At 46.7% G+C, this 18,367-nt stretch overlaps 2 protein-coding genes across 2 annotated transcripts; one reads left to right on the forward strand and one right to left on the reverse strand.

Annotated features, from left to right (window-relative positions):
* The first annotated feature begins 307 nt into the window (after positions 1 to 307).
* Positions 308 to 3,127, forward strand: LOC125539298 (subtilisin-like protease SBT1.3). Its single transcript, XM_048702719.2, has one exon. The coding sequence runs from the start codon at positions 540 to 542 to the stop codon at positions 2,871 to 2,873; it is 2,334 nt and encodes a 777-aa protein (XP_048558676.2). The 5' UTR covers positions 308 to 539; the 3' UTR covers positions 2,874 to 3,127.
* CCS (copper chaperone for SOD1) lies at positions 3,044 to 7,426 on the reverse strand. The gene is made up of 6 exons (XM_048702720.2): positions 7,081 to 7,426; positions 6,963 to 6,986; positions 5,604 to 5,676; positions 5,370 to 5,504; positions 4,773 to 4,993; positions 3,044 to 3,425 (listed from the first exon to the last, which is right to left on the reverse strand). Exons 1-6 carry the CDS (start codon positions 7,324 to 7,326, stop codon positions 3,189 to 3,191), a joined length of 936 nt encoding a protein of 311 aa, XP_048558677.2. The 5' UTR covers positions 7,327 to 7,426; the 3' UTR covers positions 3,044 to 3,188.
* Between the last annotated feature and the right edge of the window lie 10,941 nt (positions 7,427 to 18,367).

The raw sequence follows: 18,367 nt of genomic DNA on the forward strand, positions 1-18,367 counted from the left end.
CCTCAGCACAAAGCACACAGCGCCACTGCCTGCCGTTACCAGTGGCGCCATAAAGACGTGGCACATGAATGCAACCGTCCGCTGAGACGAATCAATGCGCTAACCCTACTGCCCGTTGCTGCTGGCAGGTAGTAAGTAGATCCGCCGCGTTAATGTCCTCCTCTGAGGAACAGAGAGACGCCTTGCAGCTGGAGCAGAGGAACAAGACACGGGCGTCAAGGCTCAAGGGGCCCCTCCTGAAATATCTCCGAGAAATGAAAGAAGAATGTGGTGTGTGACAAGCAAAGCAAAGCAAACCTACTCCAACAGCTCTCCTCGCGGGGTCACCGCGCAGCCGAATGAATTCGCTTCAATGCGGCCAGAAGCGGCCACCGCATTTTATTACCGCTCCTCAGTCTCACTGTTCAGCGGTTCAACTCCCTGCTCCTCTTCAACTCCCCCACAGCTCACCACCCCGTGGGCTGCTGGAGCGTTCATAAGCAGCAAGCAGAGCTCTCCACACTCACTCCCCTCTCGCTTCTCACCCTCGCCTCTTCGCCATGGATCCTCGCGGCGCGAGATGGACGGCTCCGTCGCTGTGCATGGCGCTCGTGCTTCTCCAAGCGAGCATTTCTGCCTGCGCGGGAGCCCCCAAGACTTACATTGTTCAGATGGCCGCGTCGGAGAAGCCCAGCTCGTTCGATTTTCACCACGAGTGGTACGCCTCCACGGTCAAGTCCGTGAGCTCTGCGCAGGTTGAAGCTGAGGAGGAAGATGGTGCTTATGCGAGGATCGTCTACAACTACGAGACGGCCTTCCATGGCTTCGCGGCGCGGCTCGACGAGGACGAGGCCGAGCGGATGGCCGAGGCGGCCGGCGTGCTGGCCGTGCTCCCGGAGACGGTCCTGCAGCTGCACACCACCAGGAGCCCCGACTTCCTGGGCATCGGCCCGGAGGTCAGCAACAGAATCTGGGCCGCCGGCCTCGCCGACCACGACGTCGTCGTCGGCGTGCTCGACACCGGCATATGGCCCGAGAGCCCCAGCTTCAGCGACAAGGGGCTCGGCCCCGTTCCGGCCAAGTGGAAAGGCCTGTGCCAGACCGGCCGCGGCTTCACCACGGCCGACTGCAACCGCAAGATCATCGGCGCGCGCATCTTCTACAACGGCTACGAGGCCTCCTCGGGCCCCATCAACGAGACCACCGAGCTCAAGTCCCCGCGCGACCAGGACGGCCACGGCACGCACACCGCCGCCACCGCCGCGGGCTCGCCCGTGCCGGACGCCGGCCTCTTCGGCTACGCGCGCGGCGTCGCCCGCGGCATGGCGCCCCGCGCCCGCGTCGCCGCGTACAAGGTGTGCTGGACCGGCGGCTGCTTCAGCTCCGACATCCTCGCGGCCGTCGACCGCGCCGTGTCCGACGGCGTCGACGTGCTCTCCATCTCCCTCGGCGGCGGCGCCTCCCCCTACAACCGCGACAGCCTGTCAATCGCGTCGTTTGGGGCCATGCAGATGGGCGTGTTCATCGCCTGCTCGGCCGGCAACGCCGGCCCGGACCCGATAAGCCTGACGAACCTGTCGCCGTGGATCACCACGGTGGGCGCGAGCACCATGGACCGTGACTTCCCGGCGACGGTGACGCTCGGCAACGGCGCCAACATCACCGGCGTCTCGCTTTACAAGGGCAGGAAGAACCTTTCGCCTCGGCAGCAGTATCCGGTGGTCTACATGGGCGGCAACTCGAGCGTCCCGAACCCCAGGTCCATGTGCCTCGAGGGGACACTGGAGCCCAACTCCGTCGCCGGAAAGATCGTGATATGCGACCGCGGCATCAGTCCTCGGGTGCAGAAGGGCCAGGTTGTCAAGGAAGCGGGAGGCATCGGCATGATCCTCGCCAACACCGCAGCAAACGGCGAGGAGCTCGTCGCCGACAGCCACCTCCTGCCAGCCGTGGCCGTCGGGGAGTCCGAAGGCGTGGCGGCAAAGAAGTACACCAGGACCGCCCCAAAGCCGACGGCGACACTCAGCTTCGCCGGAACAAAGCTCGGGATCCGGCCGTCGCCGGTGGTCGCCGCGTTCTCCTCCCGGGGCCCAAACTACCTGACTCTGGAGATCCTCAAGCCAGACCTCATCGCGCCCGGCGTGAACATCCTGGCCGCATGGAGCGGCGACGCCAGCCCGTCGAGCCTGGCCAGTGACCGCCGCCGCGTCGGGTTCAACATCCTGTCGGGGACGTCCATGTCGTGCCCGCACGTCGCCGGCGTGGCCGCGCTGCTCAAGGCAAGCCACCCGGACTGGAGCCCAGCGCAGATCAAGTCGGCGCTGATGACCACCGCCTACGTCCACGACAACACCTACCGCGTGCTCAAGGACGCGGCGACCGGCGACGCGTCCACGCCGTTCGAGCACGGGGCCGGCCACATACACCCGGTGCGAGCGCTCAACCCGGGCCTGGTCTACGACATTGGGCAGAACGAGTACCTGGAGTTCCTCTGCACGCAGAACCTGACGCCGACGCAGCTCAAGTTCTTCACCAAGAACTCCAACATGACATGCAAGGGCACGTTCAGCTCGCCCGGCGACCTCAACTACCCGGCAATCTCCGCCGTCTTCACCGATCAGCCGGCCACCCCGCTGACGGTGCGCCGCACCGTGACGAACGTCGGTCCTCCGTCGTCGACGTACCATGTCAAGGTCACAAAGTTCAAAGGCGCGGACGTCGTCGTCGAGCCGAGCACCCTGCACTTCAGCAGCGCAAACCAGAAGCTCGCCTACAAGGTTACAGTGAGGACCAAGGCCGCTCAGAAGACACCCGAGTACGGTGCCCTGTCATGGAGCGACGGCGTTCACGTAGTCCGGAGCCCTCTGGTCCTCACATGGCTGCCGCCGATGTGAGCTTTTCTCCTAGTACTGTACCGTTGTTCTGCATTAGTCAGAGGGTCTGGGAGCAGAAGCAGCTGTGCCCTGGCCCCTTGGTAAGCGAGGTTGATGAATCAATTGCGTAGCAGCAGGCAGCAGCACAGGAGTAGCACTTGCCGGAAGAAAGATGTTGTGAAGCTCCAATCTTCAACTCAAAACAAGCTTTTATTCCACAAATGTATTCACGCTTATTCCAAATGTTCAGTAAATGGTTGATTGTTTCTACATAACTTGTGTGTGTACAACATATTGGGGTCACCCGGCTTTGCGGAAAACTCCATCACGGTGAATTTAGCTCGATTCCCAAATGGTGACACCATCGCATGTGCAGAGTTTCTTGTAGTTCTCCCCAACACCCGCACTTCTCGCGACAACGGCAGCTGCAATGCCTGGGTCTGATCTGTCCTCGGTTGCATACAGCGCAATAGAGCGACCGATCAAGTCGACAACTTTCAGTTTCTCTTTTGATCCTGAAAACTGGGCTTCTCCATTCTCTCCAGCTTCTAGTGTTCCCAGGTCACCAAGGGGCTGTTTCAGAAAAAATGCATGTCATCTTAACTTGCTGCTGAACCTCTATTGTTCAAAACAACAGTACTGTCGAAATCAATGTTAAGTGAAGGTGGTCTTTCAGTTTTACCAACGATTCTAGAGAACAATTTAAAGGATCGAACACCTGGGCAAAAACAGGATGGTTACTGCCCACCAGTGCTCAAATTCATCAAATCTCAGCTACACATACTCTGGCCTTCACTTTGCAATCAACTGTCATTTTCACCAGATGTATGTGCACTGTAAAATCATACAGCAGATCTAACGAAAGAAGTGAGGTGAGCTACAGTTGTTCAATTCTGGTCTGTTATGTTCTGACAGCACATGTGCTACAGCATATATACAGAAGAAGGCAGGAACGCCAGTGTGTCAATATTTGCAGCCATTTAGTTTGGTGAATCTGGTCATTGTATTGAAGATGCAATGAATGCTTTCTGCATACTAGATCAAAGGACCTGTAAAAGGAAGAGGTGATTTTGGCCGTGGAGCCCAAGTGGGCCTGTAAAAGGAAACATAACAGATCTAGTCTAGCGATAGGTGATTTTGGCTCCAGAGCCCAAGTGATCACTTTAGTAAACAAAAGTGATACAGGTTTCAAAAGAATCGCAACCAAAAAAAATCATGTGGAATACACTACGAATCTGCAGATTTTCATGGGAAAGTGCTTTCATTTGTGAGTTGCACAAAACAAAAAGTGGAGCTGGATAGTGTTGCTGCTGTTTGCTGTTTTAGATCAGCACATTTATCTTGTTTGTGCAACCCGAAGTTGAAAAGATTTTTCAATAAATTATTTCCAGACTCATACTGCATTACTATAGCAGGATGGTATACAAACTGACCAAATATGAAGAGCTGCATTACAACTGCAAAACAATATGCCTTACAATGAGAAACAAAATCAGTTTGTTCAATTGTCTGGCGTATTAATAAACATTTTGAAAATAGACACCAGGGACCATATAGGAAACAGAGATAGACAGCGCAGTGTGAAAAAAATACAGTATACAACTGTGCCGAACTATGACCTACAAGATTTTATTTTGTTGAAAGCGATTGCATGAGATATGGGATACAACTGTCAGAGAAGACGTAATGTGGATGTAAGAAGCTATGGACACCACTATCTTCTCTGAGAACGCATGACTTTCTAAATTGTAATGCTACAATATCATAAAGAATCGACCCCAAGGGTTAGCTTTCTGTTATAATCTTTTACTTTGGAAGTTAAAATAACAGGTGAGGACCCCAAGGCATATCCATTTATCCCATGTTATCATAGGTGCATAATTTATCAACCGCTGCACTGACTAAGCGTTGGAATATTACCTTATCAGACAGATAATCCTGTGGATTGTATACTTTGCCAGTACTTTCTGCACCTTTTGTCAAATCCCCAAATTCATTTATTGACCATCCATGTTTACCAGGTGATAGACCACTAAAAGTAGCCTCAACTCTAGCCAATTCCATGTTAACTTGGGCTAGACGAACAACACCAAATATAACTGGCCCTTTGAACTCAGCCACGGCAGCAGAAACTAGGAAATCTGCAAATGTTAAGGCAAACAATTAGTTCTCATATAGAGCAGATGTGCAGAACACAAACTAAACATGCCAGCAATCAGAAGATAGATCTATGATAGCATTTGCCAACACAAAAGTTGAATTAATGCTTTGCCAGATAACAGAATGAGTTCAGCAGGGCATGTTGCAGCTTAAAAGCATAGAAGCTATTTAAGGACCAAAGCTAAAAATAGCTACACAGTCGTAGGAATGAAAGTCTAGTATAAAAATTCAAAAGGCACTGATTTCTACACTCCACGACAGAGCATTAGAGATTTTACATTAATATCTCTGTTAGTAGGCTGATATGAAAGACTTTAGAGGGGAAATCATGCTAATAATAAAGAAATTAACACAAACCATCTGGGTTCCCTTGCCCAATCAGACGTGCATCTCGTCCTGTTTGATGCAGAGCATCCAACATTATCTTCACTGGGAGAGACCCACGAACTCTAACTACCTGGTTATTCAAATCCACTTCGATGTTTTGTATTCCTGTAGTAAGAGGCAGTCTTTAAAACCAACAGGAAATAGTTGAAAGAAAAGGCACGCACAAACGGTTATATACAACATAGAGCACTAAGAAATTTGTACCTTCAAGTGTTTGAAGCCTGTTTTTCACTGCTGTGACACAGCCCTCACATTTCATGTCCACCATGAATTCGGTCTTCGGCCATACAAAAAGATACTGTTAAATAATTGTTTGCACTGAGAAATCCAACGACATCTCAAAGAAATGTGCAGCCCTCCTTAATTTTCCCTTGGTAAATATAAGGAAGCATGTTGCTAAAGTGAAATATAGTTTCAGGGAGACCACTTTAATATTAGTTCCAAAAGAATAACTTCTGTAGTTTTATCTTGAGTGAGTTTTCGAACAGTACAACTAATTTCCTAAGTCTAACCTCAAACACATGAGTCTTATTAAAACAAAACAACCCCACTTATGTGAGGAAAAACAACCCCATGTAACAGCAATTTTTCAGACAATGCACCTTATTTCCTGAATTACGGAATCTTCCTAAAAACATTGATCTTCACAAATATGGTGTAGCAGTATAGCACCTCGTCTCAAGAAATTCAAAACGGAAACCCTGGGGATGGGGTTCTGGATAGTTTGTATGTCCAGTTTGAGAATCATCATATCAGCATTTGCTGCATTTTGTTAAGTGGGTCAAAACTTATTATATCCAATCTTTACAAGTCATGTACAGTTAACGGAATATTTATCCATTTAAAATGCCCCAACACTTTACCCAACTTTCTGTACTGAAAATTTAATCAGAGTAATGGCGTAAAGCCAAACTGATAAGTCTTTCTCAAAGTATTAGACTGAAAAACATATAGTTGGTATGAGAGAGAATAGCTCAATTGGGCATTTGGGCTCTTCCCCTGGTCCTTCGATATCTATGAATTAATTATCTAAGCTTTGGCAGATCATTTGGAGCAAGTTGTGAACAATGAAACAGAAGTGAACACAGCAGTTAGGGAGCAGTCCTTTTGATCACCTAATACATCAAACCTCCGCCGCAAGGAAAACCATTACATTCAACATGCTAATAAGTTATATTTTGACGCAAACACACTAATAGCTAAATCAATGCCTGATCTCTGTAACTCCCAATTTAGCCATGTATAAGCAGCCCCATGGAGAACTGCAAAGCACCAACCAATGACAGAAAACGATATACCCATGCAATAAAGCTAAACAACAGCAGCCATCGAACCAAACCTAATTGGGCATCGTTAGAAACAACGTAACCAGTTGACCAACTAATTTAAACCTAGAGCAATGTTCTTTTAACTGAATTGCCCACATATCAAGCACCAATTGAATCAGTTTCTTATCTCTCAATAACTAACAACGCCCTTCCAATTATCTTCCTTCCCTAGTAGAATCACAGCCAGACTAACAAGGAAAACAAAATGATGCCCTGAGTTGTCTGGGAAGCTTACCGTGAGCTCCGGAAGCGCGGTACCCTGCAAAACACGAGGAAGCAGGCATAAGACCAAAAGGCTCAAGACCCTAGGCGAGGCAAGCGCATACGGAGATCGAAAAAGGACGCGGCCCAACCTTGTCGGGGGCAGAGAGATCGGCGGTGGCGGCGGCGGCCATCGGAGGGGCGGCGGTCGGCGCGCGCACGGGGGGAGAGGAGGACGAGGAGGCGGCGAACGCGGAGAGGGAGGGAGGCAGGGGGAAGCGGAGCCTGGAGGAGGGGGAGCGGGAGGGGGAGGAGGAGGAGGAGGAGAGGGCGGCCGCGGCGACGGCTGCTGCTGGCACGGCGGATGCGGCGGTGAAGGCCCGGAGGAAGCCCACCATTTTGTGCCTCTGCCTTTTGTACTCTCCAAGTCTTCGCTTCCACAGCTCCGGTTTGGATTGAGAACCTTCTTTCTTTTCGCAAGTTTTTCTGAACTTGACGGCTGTTCCAGTAGAATTCAGAACCGCAGGTTGCGTTCCGTTTTGCTCGCTCCAGGCTCCAGCGGCCTCGGGAAACTTCCCGGGCTGGGCTGGGCTGGGCTGGGACTGAAATCCGCAACGTGGGTGGCTAGGGCTGTCCACTGGTTCAGCATGCCCCCCGGCCTGGATATGGTTTAGTTGGGCCAGCTTGGGCTTTAAAATCAGTTGGTTTTGTAAGGAAAAGATTCCTCCTCAATTTAATCATTAAGGCATCCTTTGGTTCATAGGGTAGGGAAATCATAGGAACAGAAAAGTCATAGAAAATGAGATGACATGCATCTCAAATCATATGAGTAGGAATAGGAAAGAAGATGTCCTTTGATTCATTTCATAGGATTTTTTCATTGAGTCTAGGCTAATATTTATTTTCCTATGAATCATGAAGGATAGGAAGAATTCCTCCATAAGAATAGGATTCCATTCCTACAATCCAAAGGGTTCTAAAGGAATTTTTTCTACAAAAATCCTATCCTATGAAATTCCTACAAAAATCCTCCAAACCAACGAAGGCCTAAGATTTCTCAAAAAAAAGAGAGAATCATTCAGAGTTGTAAAGCCTTGGGCTCAAAGCCAAAGTGTACTGGAAGAAAATACAAGCTTGTCTGAGCTAGAGCAAATAAAATCAATGATAGGCATGACTTCGCCTTGCATAGTTGTATAAAGGACACGACAATGACACCAAGTTTGCTAACTTTTGGGAAGATGAATGAGAGTTACGAGAGAATAGTGGTGAGATTAGAAGTGGGTATAACTTTTTTTTTCACAATCCTTTGTTTGGTATTGAATGATACTAAGGTTTGACCATCTGAGGAGACATGTATTCTCTTGTTTGGTTAGTAAGAAGTTCCATGTGAATCAATGCCCTCCAAGTTCCCACCACTTCACTGCTAATGAAATGGCGGAAGTTCGACTCTAAACTCCCACCCATTATCACTTGTGAGTTTCTAAACTATCTAAAACCACAAGTGACTTTACGTCTTGTAGCCTTGTAGCCCCTAAGTTTCCATTCCCTTCCTCTAATTAGATCCAACCAAAGATGTAAATACCAAAACTCGAGCATATATGTTAGGATCTCAGAGTGATAAAGGCGGTTCAGAGGAGAACGCAAGGCTTTCATTTCGTCTGCTCTCGTCATCGGGATTGCCCCCCCCCCCAAACTTCAACGCCCTCGAGATACCGTGTGGATGTGAGGCATCGATCTGGGATTGGGTGGTGTAAAACAATAGGTTTTTGGTGCATAGAGGGAGGAGTTAGGATGGCAGTGGTGACCCTCCGCTAAATAGGTGCTCCCGACTTCGTCCTAGTTTCGGCAGTGGGTGGTTTTGCCATCGGCAGGGAGTAAGTGGAGGAGGGTCTTCCCCGACTGAATCTTCATTTTGACCTTTGTGATGTGTTTTTTTTGTGCCGCGAAGATTGTTCTTCCCCCTTTCAAATACTCCCTCCGTTCCGAATTACTTGTCTTGGATTTGTCTAGATACGGATGTATCTAGACTCATTTTAGTGCTAGATACCTCCGTATCTAGACAAATCTAAGACAAGTAATTCGTAACGGAGGGAGTAGTAGGGCAACGTGCTATGTAAAAAATACAAGCACAAGATCGAACCAAGATTACTATCAAGGTGCACATAATGAGTTCATACCCTCGATAACCTATCAACCCAGTGGAGATGTTGACGATGTCGATGTAATCCTCTGACTCTCACAACAAGGTTATGCCTCCCAGCCGCGAGAGTTTCCCCTTGTGACGATCCGGCCAATCAAGCGTTGAAGACTACGACTTCTAATTAAGGTATTCGCGCATATCGAAGTAGCAACGCCGCAACACTTCATGGATGAGCACAAAGAGCAAAGAGGAAGAACTAGATCTAATCTAGAGAGGGGAGAGGTGGCCAACTAGAGGGGAAAGGATCCAGCCAATATGAGAGGGTCGGCCAAAGGCTCGGGTGCTTTCCTAGTGCACCCCTAGTCCCATATATAGGTGGCTAGGAGGAAGGGGTCAACCGACCCGAAGGAACAGTGCTACTAGGACTCCGAGGGTTTGCTTGCTCCCCCCCCCCCCAGGCAAGAGGGGATTCACCGACTTAGGCCCCTTGGGTTGCCTTGCCCCAAGAAAGCAAGGGCGAGGGACAACAGGAATCTTGTAGAATCTTTCAGAGCCTTCGAGACCCTTTCGAAACCTTCCAACAATTTCTAGAACATTCCAGTACCTTTCGAAACTGAATATCACCAGGACACTCTAGGATCTCATGCAAGACTTCCGAGACCTTGCAAAACACTTATAAAACCCTTCTCGCCCATTCTCTGTTTAAATCATAGCATTCTGACATGTTGCTAAAACATTAAGCATGCGACCCTATAGATCTGGGCATGTGCGGCCATGTACAAAACACCTTCCAGTCAATAATTATTAGATCCAGACACCCATAATAATTTCCACATATCGTCAAAGATCTTTACCGAGCAAACCTTGTATTATCACATACAATTCCTTTTGCTTCGCTATACGTTGCATAACCCGAGACAAGACTTTGACGGTTATCTCCGTGATCGACACTTTAGTCACTATACATAGTTATCCTTGTTATCTGTTTGTACTCTTTTCCCATTATCGGATTTCGGTATCCCCATGACTAACTCCTTAGTCACAATACCTGGTCAGGCGATGCTAGACATCGTAATACTAAGTGGGCCCAGAGGGTATCTCTCCATGTTGAAGGGGCCAATCCCAGTACTAAGATATCTAGCACCACAACATACTTCCTTGTGTTCCCGAAAGTTGTGTTGTCTTAGGTCTTTTTTCTTCTTCTTATCAGTACATTACTTTAGCCCCTATTGACTCAAGGCGCAAAAAGAGAAGGTGACACTTCAAGATCCTCCAAGAAGTCAACATTTTAGATGGCATCAACATCCAAGGCAATTGTTATCGCTGTAGTAGAAGTGGTGGCACGTCAGAACCTGGATTCTAGTGATATGTACAACTGCTAGTGATGTCTCCAAACATGACACATAACTTCTCTTCATTGTGACGTTCATACTTCTTGAACTAGCTACGACCTTTAAGGTCATGTCATACATTAAAATAAAACATTAGTATTAATAGAAGCGATATGAATTCGTCAAAAGTTATGCAAAACATAAACATTACAACTCACAAATGTATCCTTTTTTCACTACTCATGATCATGTTTATAGTGTTGAACTCAACGCCACATCCCCATCCGGTATCATCAACTTGAGCTTCTTAAATATGTTGTAATCGATTTTCAACTTGTCCCATTTGTTTTTGAATTGGAAATGCTTGTATTCCTGTATGTTCTCACTTTGAATTGAATTGCCACATTGCCAAATGCATTGGGGGTAAGTGTTTGGCCTATTATCGGTCCACACTTGTACGTCGGTAACTCGGTAAGACTCATAGTGTTCTCATCAGTTGATTATGCATCCACTTATGTGTAAAAATCATGTAAGTGTTCTCGTATACATAAAAGAATGTGCACATCTCAAACCTAAACAAATGCTCGCATAATAGAAGAGACATCCTACACACATAGCAGTTTTATGAACATAACAAAATTATACATGATATAATAAACATAGACATAGCAGCTTTATGTTGTTGTTGTCATATACATAGAAGTACATTTGCTACGTTGTTGTTGTCATATACATAGACATATATTTGCTACGTTGTTGTTGTTGTTGTTGTTGTATGCATAGCAATATATGTACTAGTTCTTGTTGTCATATACACATGGTAGGATAGAACGTGTACTAGCATAAATATCACCACATCCACGACACACAACACACAGGTCCATGACACACAACAAACACATACACATCAGCAAGTCAACAGCCATGTACACATCACATGCTCGCCTTTGGGGAGGCAAAGGAGGTTCTCGAACGAAGATGGTCGGGGAGGCAGAGGAGGTGCTCGGGAAGGTGCTTGGAGGAGGTAGTCGGGGTAGTCCTCGTGGAAGCAGATGAGGTGCTTGCGGAGGGCAGCGACAGAGAGCGAGGGCGGCGATGGGTGCAAGGGGAGTGTTTGGTAGCGAGGGCAGCAACGGGTGCGGGTAGTGGGAGATGCAGAGTGCAAGGAAGGTGGTGCGGGTCGCAACAATTGTTGGGGAACGTAGCAATTTCAAAAAAAAATCCTACGCACAAGCAAGATCATGGTGACGCACAGCAACGAGAGGGGAGAGTGTTGTCCACGTACCCTCATAGACCGAAAGCGGAAGCGTTAGCACAACGCGGTTGATGTAGTCATACGTCTTCACGATCCGACCGATCAAGTACCGAACACACGTCACCTCCGAGTTCTGCACACGTTCAACTCGATGATGTCCCTCGAACTCCGATCCAGCCGAGTGTTGAGGGAGAGTTTTGTCGGCACGACGGCGTGGTGACGATTATGATGTTCTACCTACGCAGGGCTTCGCCTAAGCACCGCTACGATATGATCGAGGTGGATTATGGTAGAGGGGGCACCGCACACAGCTAAGAGATCAAGAGATCAATTGTTTGTGTCTTTGGGGTGCCCTCTGCCCCCGTATATAAAGGAGTGGAGGAGGGGGAGGGCCGGCCCTCTCTATGGCGTGCCCTAGGGGAGTCCTACTCCCACCGGGAGTAGGATTCTCCCTTTCCTGGTAGAACTAGGAGCCCTTCCAAGTATTAGGAGTAGGAGGGAAGGAAAGGGAAGGGAAAAGGAGAAGGAAGGAAGGGGGCGCCCCCTTCCCTAGTCCATTTCGGACCAGCCCATGGGGAGGGGTGCGACCACCCTTTGAGGCCTTTCTCTCCTTTCCCGTATGGCCCATTAAGGCCCAATACAAATTCTCGTAACTCCTCGATACTCCCGAAAATACCCGAATCACTCGGAACCTTTCCGATGTCCGAATATAGTCGTCCAATATATCGATCTTTACGTCTCGACCATTTTGAGACTCCTCGTCATGTCCCTGATCTCATCCGGGACTCCGAACTCCTTCGGTACATCAAAACACATAAACTCATAATATAACCGTCATCGAACTTTAAGCGTGCGGACCCTACGGGTTCGAGAACTATGTAGACATGACCGAGACACGTCTCCGGTCAATAACCAATAGCGGAACCTGGATGCTCATATTGGCTCCTACATATTCTACGAAGATCTTTATCGGTTAAACCGCATAACAACATACGTTGTTTCCTTTGTCATCGGTATGTTACTTGTCCGAGATTCGATCGTCGGTATCTCAATACCTAGTTCAATCTCGTTACCGGCAAGTCTCTTTACTCGTTCCGTAATACATCATCCCGCAACTAACTCATTAGTTGCAATGCTTGCAAGGCTTATAGTTATGTGCATTACCGAGTGGGCCTAGAGATACCTCTCCGACAATCGGAGTGACAAATCCTAATCTCGAAATACGCCAACCCAACAAGTACCTTCGGAGACACCTGTAGAGCACCTTTATAATCACCCAGTTACGTTGTGACGTTTGGTAGCACACAAAGTGTTCCTCCGATAAACGGGAGTTGCATAATCTCATAGTCATAGGAACATGTATAAGTCATGAAGAAAGCAATAGCAACAAACTAAACGATCAAGTGCTATGCTAACGAAATGGGTCAAGTCAATCACATCATTCTCTAATGATGTGACCCCGTTAATCAAATGACAACTCATGTTTATGGCTAGGAAACTTAACCATCTTTTATTCAACGAGCTAGTGAAGTAGAGGCATACTAGTGACATACTGTTTGTCTATGTATTCACACATGTATTATGTTTCCGGTTAATACAATTCTAGCATGAATAATAAACATTTATCATGATATAAGGAAATAAATAATAACTTTATTATTATTGCCTCTAGGGCATATTTCCTTCAGTCTCCCACTTGCACTAGAGTCAATAATCTAGTTCACATCGCCATGTGATTTAATACCAATAGTTCACATCACCATGTGATTAACACACATAGTTCACATCGACATGTGACCAACACCCAAAGGGTTTACTAGAGTCAATAATCTAGCATCGCTATGTTATTAACACCCAAAGAGTAATAAGGTGTGATCATGTTTTGCTTGTGAGAGAAGTTTAGTCAACGGGTCTGCCACATTCAGATCCGTATGTATTTTGCAAATTTCTATGTCAACAATGCTCTGCACGGAGCTACTCTAGCTAATTGCTCCCACTTTTAATATGTATCCAGATTGAGACTTTGAGTCATCTGGATCAGTGTCAAAACTTGCGTCGACGTAACCCTTTACGACTAACCTTTTGTCACCTCCATAATCGAGAAACATATCCTTATTCCACTAAGGATAATTTTGACCAATGTCCAGTGATCTACTCCTAGATCACTATTGTACTCCCTTGCCAAACTTAGGGCAGGGTATACAATAGGTTTGGTACACAGCATGGCGTACTTTATAGAACCTATGGCTGAGGCATAGGGAATGACTTTCATTCTCTCTCTATCTTCTGTCGTGGTCGGGTTTTGAGTCTTACTCAACTTCACACCTTGTAACACAGGCAAGAACTCCTTTGACGGTTCCATTTTGAACTACTTCAAAATCTTGTCAAGGTATGTACTCATTGAAAAAACTTATCAAGCTTCTTGATATATCTCTATAGATCTTGATGCTCAATATGTAAGCAGCTTCACCGAGGTCTTTCTTTGAAAAACTCCTTTCAAAACATTCCTTTATGCTTTACAGAATAATTCTACATTATCTCCGATCAACAATATGTCATTCACATATACTTATCAGAAATGTTGTAGTGCTCCCACTCACTTTCTTGTAAATACAGGCTTCACCGCAAGTCTGTATAAAACTATATGCTTTGATCAACTTATCAAAGCGTATATTCCAACTCCGAGATGCTTGCACCAGTCCATAGTGAAGGAAATATGCCCTAGAGGCAATAATAAAGTTATTATTTATTTCCTTATTTCATGATAAATGTTTATTATTCATGCTAGAATTGTATTAACCGGAAACATAATACATGTATGAATACATAGACAAACAGAGTGTCACTAGTATGCCTCTACTTGACTAGCTCCTTAATCAAAGATGGTTATGTTTCCTAACCATAGACAAAGAGTTGTTATTTGATTAAAGGGATCACATCATTAGGAGAATGATGTGATTGACTTGACCCATTCTGTTAGCTTAGCACTCGATTGTTTAGTATGTTGCTATTGCTTTCTTCATGACTTATACATGTTCCTATGACTATGAGATTATGCAACTCCCGTTTGCCGGAGGAACACTTTGTGTGCTACCAAACGTCACAACATAACTGGGTGATTATAAAGGAGCTCTACAGGTGTCTTCAAAGGTACATGTTGGGTTGGCGTATTTCGAGATTAGGATTTGTCACTCCGATTGTCGGAGAGGTATCTCTGGGCCCTCTCGGTAATGCACATCACATAAGCCTTGCAAGCATTACAACTGATGAGTTAGTTGCGAGATGATGTATTACGGAACGAGTAAAGAGACTTGCCGGTAACGAGATTGAACTAGGTATTGAGATACCGACGATCAAATCTCGGGCAAGTAACATACCGATGACAAAGGGAACAAAGTATGTTGTTATGCGGTCTGACCGATAAAGATCTTCGTAGAATATGTGGGAGCCAATATGAGCATCCAGGTTCCGCTATTGGTTATTGACCGGAGACGTGTCTCGGTCATGTCTACATTGTTCTCGAACCCATAGGGTCCGCACGCTTAAGGTTTTGATGACAGTTATATTATGAGTTTATGCATTTTGATGTACCGAAGTTTGTTTGGAGTCCCGAATGTGATCACGGACATGATGAGGAGTCTCGAAATGGTCGAGACATGAAGGTTGATATATTGGAAGCCTATATTTGGATATCGGAAGTGTTCCGGGTGAAATCGGGATTTTACCGGAGTACCGGGAGGTTATCGGAACCCCCCTGGAGGTATATGGGCCTTAGTGGGCTTTAGTGGAAGAGAGGAGAGGTGGCCAGGGCTGGGCCGCGCGCCCCTCCCCCCTAGTCCGAATAGGACAAGGAGAGGGGGGCGGCGCCCCTCCCCCTTCCTTCTCTCTCTCCTCTTTCCCCCTCCCGAATCCTATTCCAACTAGGAAAGGGGGGGGGGAATCCTACTCCTGGTGGGAGTAGGACTCCTGGCGCGCCCTCCTCCTGGCCGGCCGCACCTTCCCCTGCTCCTTTATATACGGGGGCAGGGGGCACCCCTAGACACACAAGTTGATCCACGCGATCATATTCTTAGCCGTGTGCGGTGCCCCCTTCCACCATAATCCTCGATAATATTGTAGCGGTGTTTAGGCGAAGCCCTACGACGGTAGTACATCAAGATCGTCACCACACCGTCGTGCTGACGGAACTCTTCCCCGACACTTTGCTGGATCGGAGTCCGGGGATCGTCATCGAGCTGAACGTGTGCTAGAACTCGGAGGTGCCGTAGTTTCGGTGCTTGATCGGTCAGGCCGTGAAGACGTACGACTACATCAACCGCGTTGTCATAACGCTTCCGCTGTCGGTCTACAAGGGTACGTAGATCACACTCTCCCCTCTCGTTGCTATGCATCACCATGATCTTGCATGTGCGTAGGAAATTTTTTGAAATTACTACGTTCCCCAACAGTGGCATCCGAGCCTAGGTTTTATGTGTTGATGTTATATGCACGAGTAGAACACAAGTGAGTTGTGGGCGATATAAGTCATACTGCTTACCAGCATGTCATACTTTGGTTCGGCGGTATTGTTGGACGAAGCGGCCCGGACCGACATTACGCGTATGCTTACGCGAGACCGGTTCTCCCGACGTGCTTTGCACAAAGGTGGCTAGCGGGTGACAGTTTCTCCAACTTTAGTTGAACCGAGTGTGGCTACGCCCGGTCCTTGCGAAGGTTAAAACAACACCAACTTGACAAACTATCGTTGTGGTTTTGATGCGTAGGTAAGATTGGTTCTTGCTTAAGCCCGTAGCAGCCACGTAAAACTTGCAACAACAAAGTAGAGGACGTCTAACTTGTTTTTGTAGGGCATGTTGTGATGTGATATGGTCAAGACATGATGCTAAATTTTATTGTATGAGATGATCATGTTTTGTAACCGAGTTATCGGCAACTGGCAGGAGCCATATGGTTGTCGCTTTATTGTATGCAATGCAATCGCGCTGTAATGCTTTACTTTATCACTAAGCGGTAGCGATAGTCGTGGAAGCATAAGATTGGCGAGACGACAACGATGCTACGATGGAGATCAAGGTGTCGCGCCGGTGACGATGGTGATCACGATGGTGCTTCGAAGATGGAGATCACAAGCACAAGATGATGATGGCCATATCATATCACTTATATTGATTGCATGTGATATTTATCTTTTATGAATCTTATCTTGCTTTGATTGACGGTAGCATTATAAGATGATCTCTCACTAATTATCAAGAAGTGTTCTCCCTGAGTATGCACCGTTGCGAAAGTTCTTCGTGCTGAGACACCACGTGATGATCGGGTGTGATAGGCTCTACGTTCAAATACAACGGGTGCAAAACAGTTGCACACGCGGAATACTCAGGTTATACTTGACGAGCCAAGCATATACAGATATGGCCTCGAACACGGAGACCGAAAGGTCAAGCGTGAATCATATAGTAGATATGATCAACATAGTGATGTTCACCAATGAAACTACTCCATCTCACGTGATGATCGGACATGGTTTAGTTGATTTGGATCACGTGATCACTTAGAGGATTAGAGGGATGTCTATCTAAGTGGGAGTTCTTAAGTAATATGATTAAATTGAACTTAAATTTATCATGAACTTAGTCCTGGTAGTATTTTGCAAATTATGTTGTAGATCAATAGCTCGCGTTGTTGCTTCCCTGTGTTTATTTTGATATGTTCCTAGAGAAAATTGTGTTGAAAGATGTTAGTAGCAATGATGCGGATTGGATCCGTGATCTGAGGTTTATCCTCATTGCTGCACAGAAGAATTATGTCCTTGATGCACCGCTAGGTGACAGACCTATTGCAGGAGCAGATGCAGACGTTATGAATGTTTGGCTAGCTCAATATGATGACTACTTGATAGTTTAGTGCACCATGCTTAATGGCTTAGAATCGGGACTTCAAAGACGTTGTGAACGTCATGGACCATATGAGATATTCCAGGAGTTGAAGTTAATATTTCAAGCAAATACCCGAGTTGAGAGATATGAAGTCTCCAACAAGTTCTATAGCTAAAAGATGGAGGAGAATCGCTCAACTAGTGAGCATGTGCTCAGATTGTATGGGTACTACAATCGCTTGAATCAAGTGGGAGTTAATCTTCCAGATAAGATAGTGATTGACAGAATTCTCTAGTCACCATCACCAAGTTAGTAGAACTTCGTGATGAACTATAATATGCAAGGGATAACGGAAACAACTCCCAAGCTCTTCGTGATGCTAAAATCAACGAAGGTAGAAATCAAGAAAAACATCAAGTGTTGATGGTTGACAAGACCACTAGTTTCAAGAAAAGGGCAAAGGGAAGAAGGGGAACTTCAAGAAGAACGGCAAGCAAGTTGCTGCTCAAGTGAAGAAGCCCAAGTCTGATCCTAAGCCTGAGACTAAGTGCTTCTACTGCAAAGGGACTGGTCACTGGAAGCAGAACTACCCCAAGTGATTGGCGGATAAAAAGGATGGCAAAGTGAACATAAGTATATTTGATATACATGTTATTGATGTGTACTTTACTAGTGTTTATAGCAACCCCTCAGTATTTGATACTAGTTCAGTTGCTAAGATTAGTAACTCGAAACGGGAGTTGCAGAATAAACAGAGACTAGTTAAGGGTGAAGTAATGATGTGTGTTGGAAGTGGTTCCAAAATTGATATGATCATCATCGCACACTCCCTAT

The sequence above is a fragment of the Triticum urartu genome, chromosome 2A, assembly GCF_056163025.1.
Source record: "Triticum urartu cultivar PI428250 chromosome 2A, HENAU_Tu73, whole genome shotgun sequence".
Taxonomy (NCBI): Eukaryota; Viridiplantae; Streptophyta; class Magnoliopsida; order Poales; family Poaceae; genus Triticum; species Triticum urartu.

Excerpts from the sequence above, each read along its gene's own strand:
- CCS (XM_048702720.2), bottom strand. The coding sequence starts at position 7,326 with ATGGTGGGCTTCCTCCGGGCCTTCACCGCCGCATCCGCCGTGCCAGCA. Across the intron at positions 6,987-7,080 it reads ATCTCTCTGCCCCCGACAAG|GGTACCGCGCTTCCGGAGCT; the intron begins GTTGGGCCGCGT and ends CGTGTTTTGCAG. Across the intron at positions 5,505-5,603 it reads CAGGCTTCAAACACTTGAAG|GAATACAAAACATCGAAGTG; the intron begins GTACAAATTTCT and ends CTCTTACTACAG.
- LOC125539298 (XM_048702719.2), top strand. The coding sequence starts at position 540 with ATGGATCCTCGCGGCGCGAGATGGACGGCTCCGTCGCTGTGCATGGCG.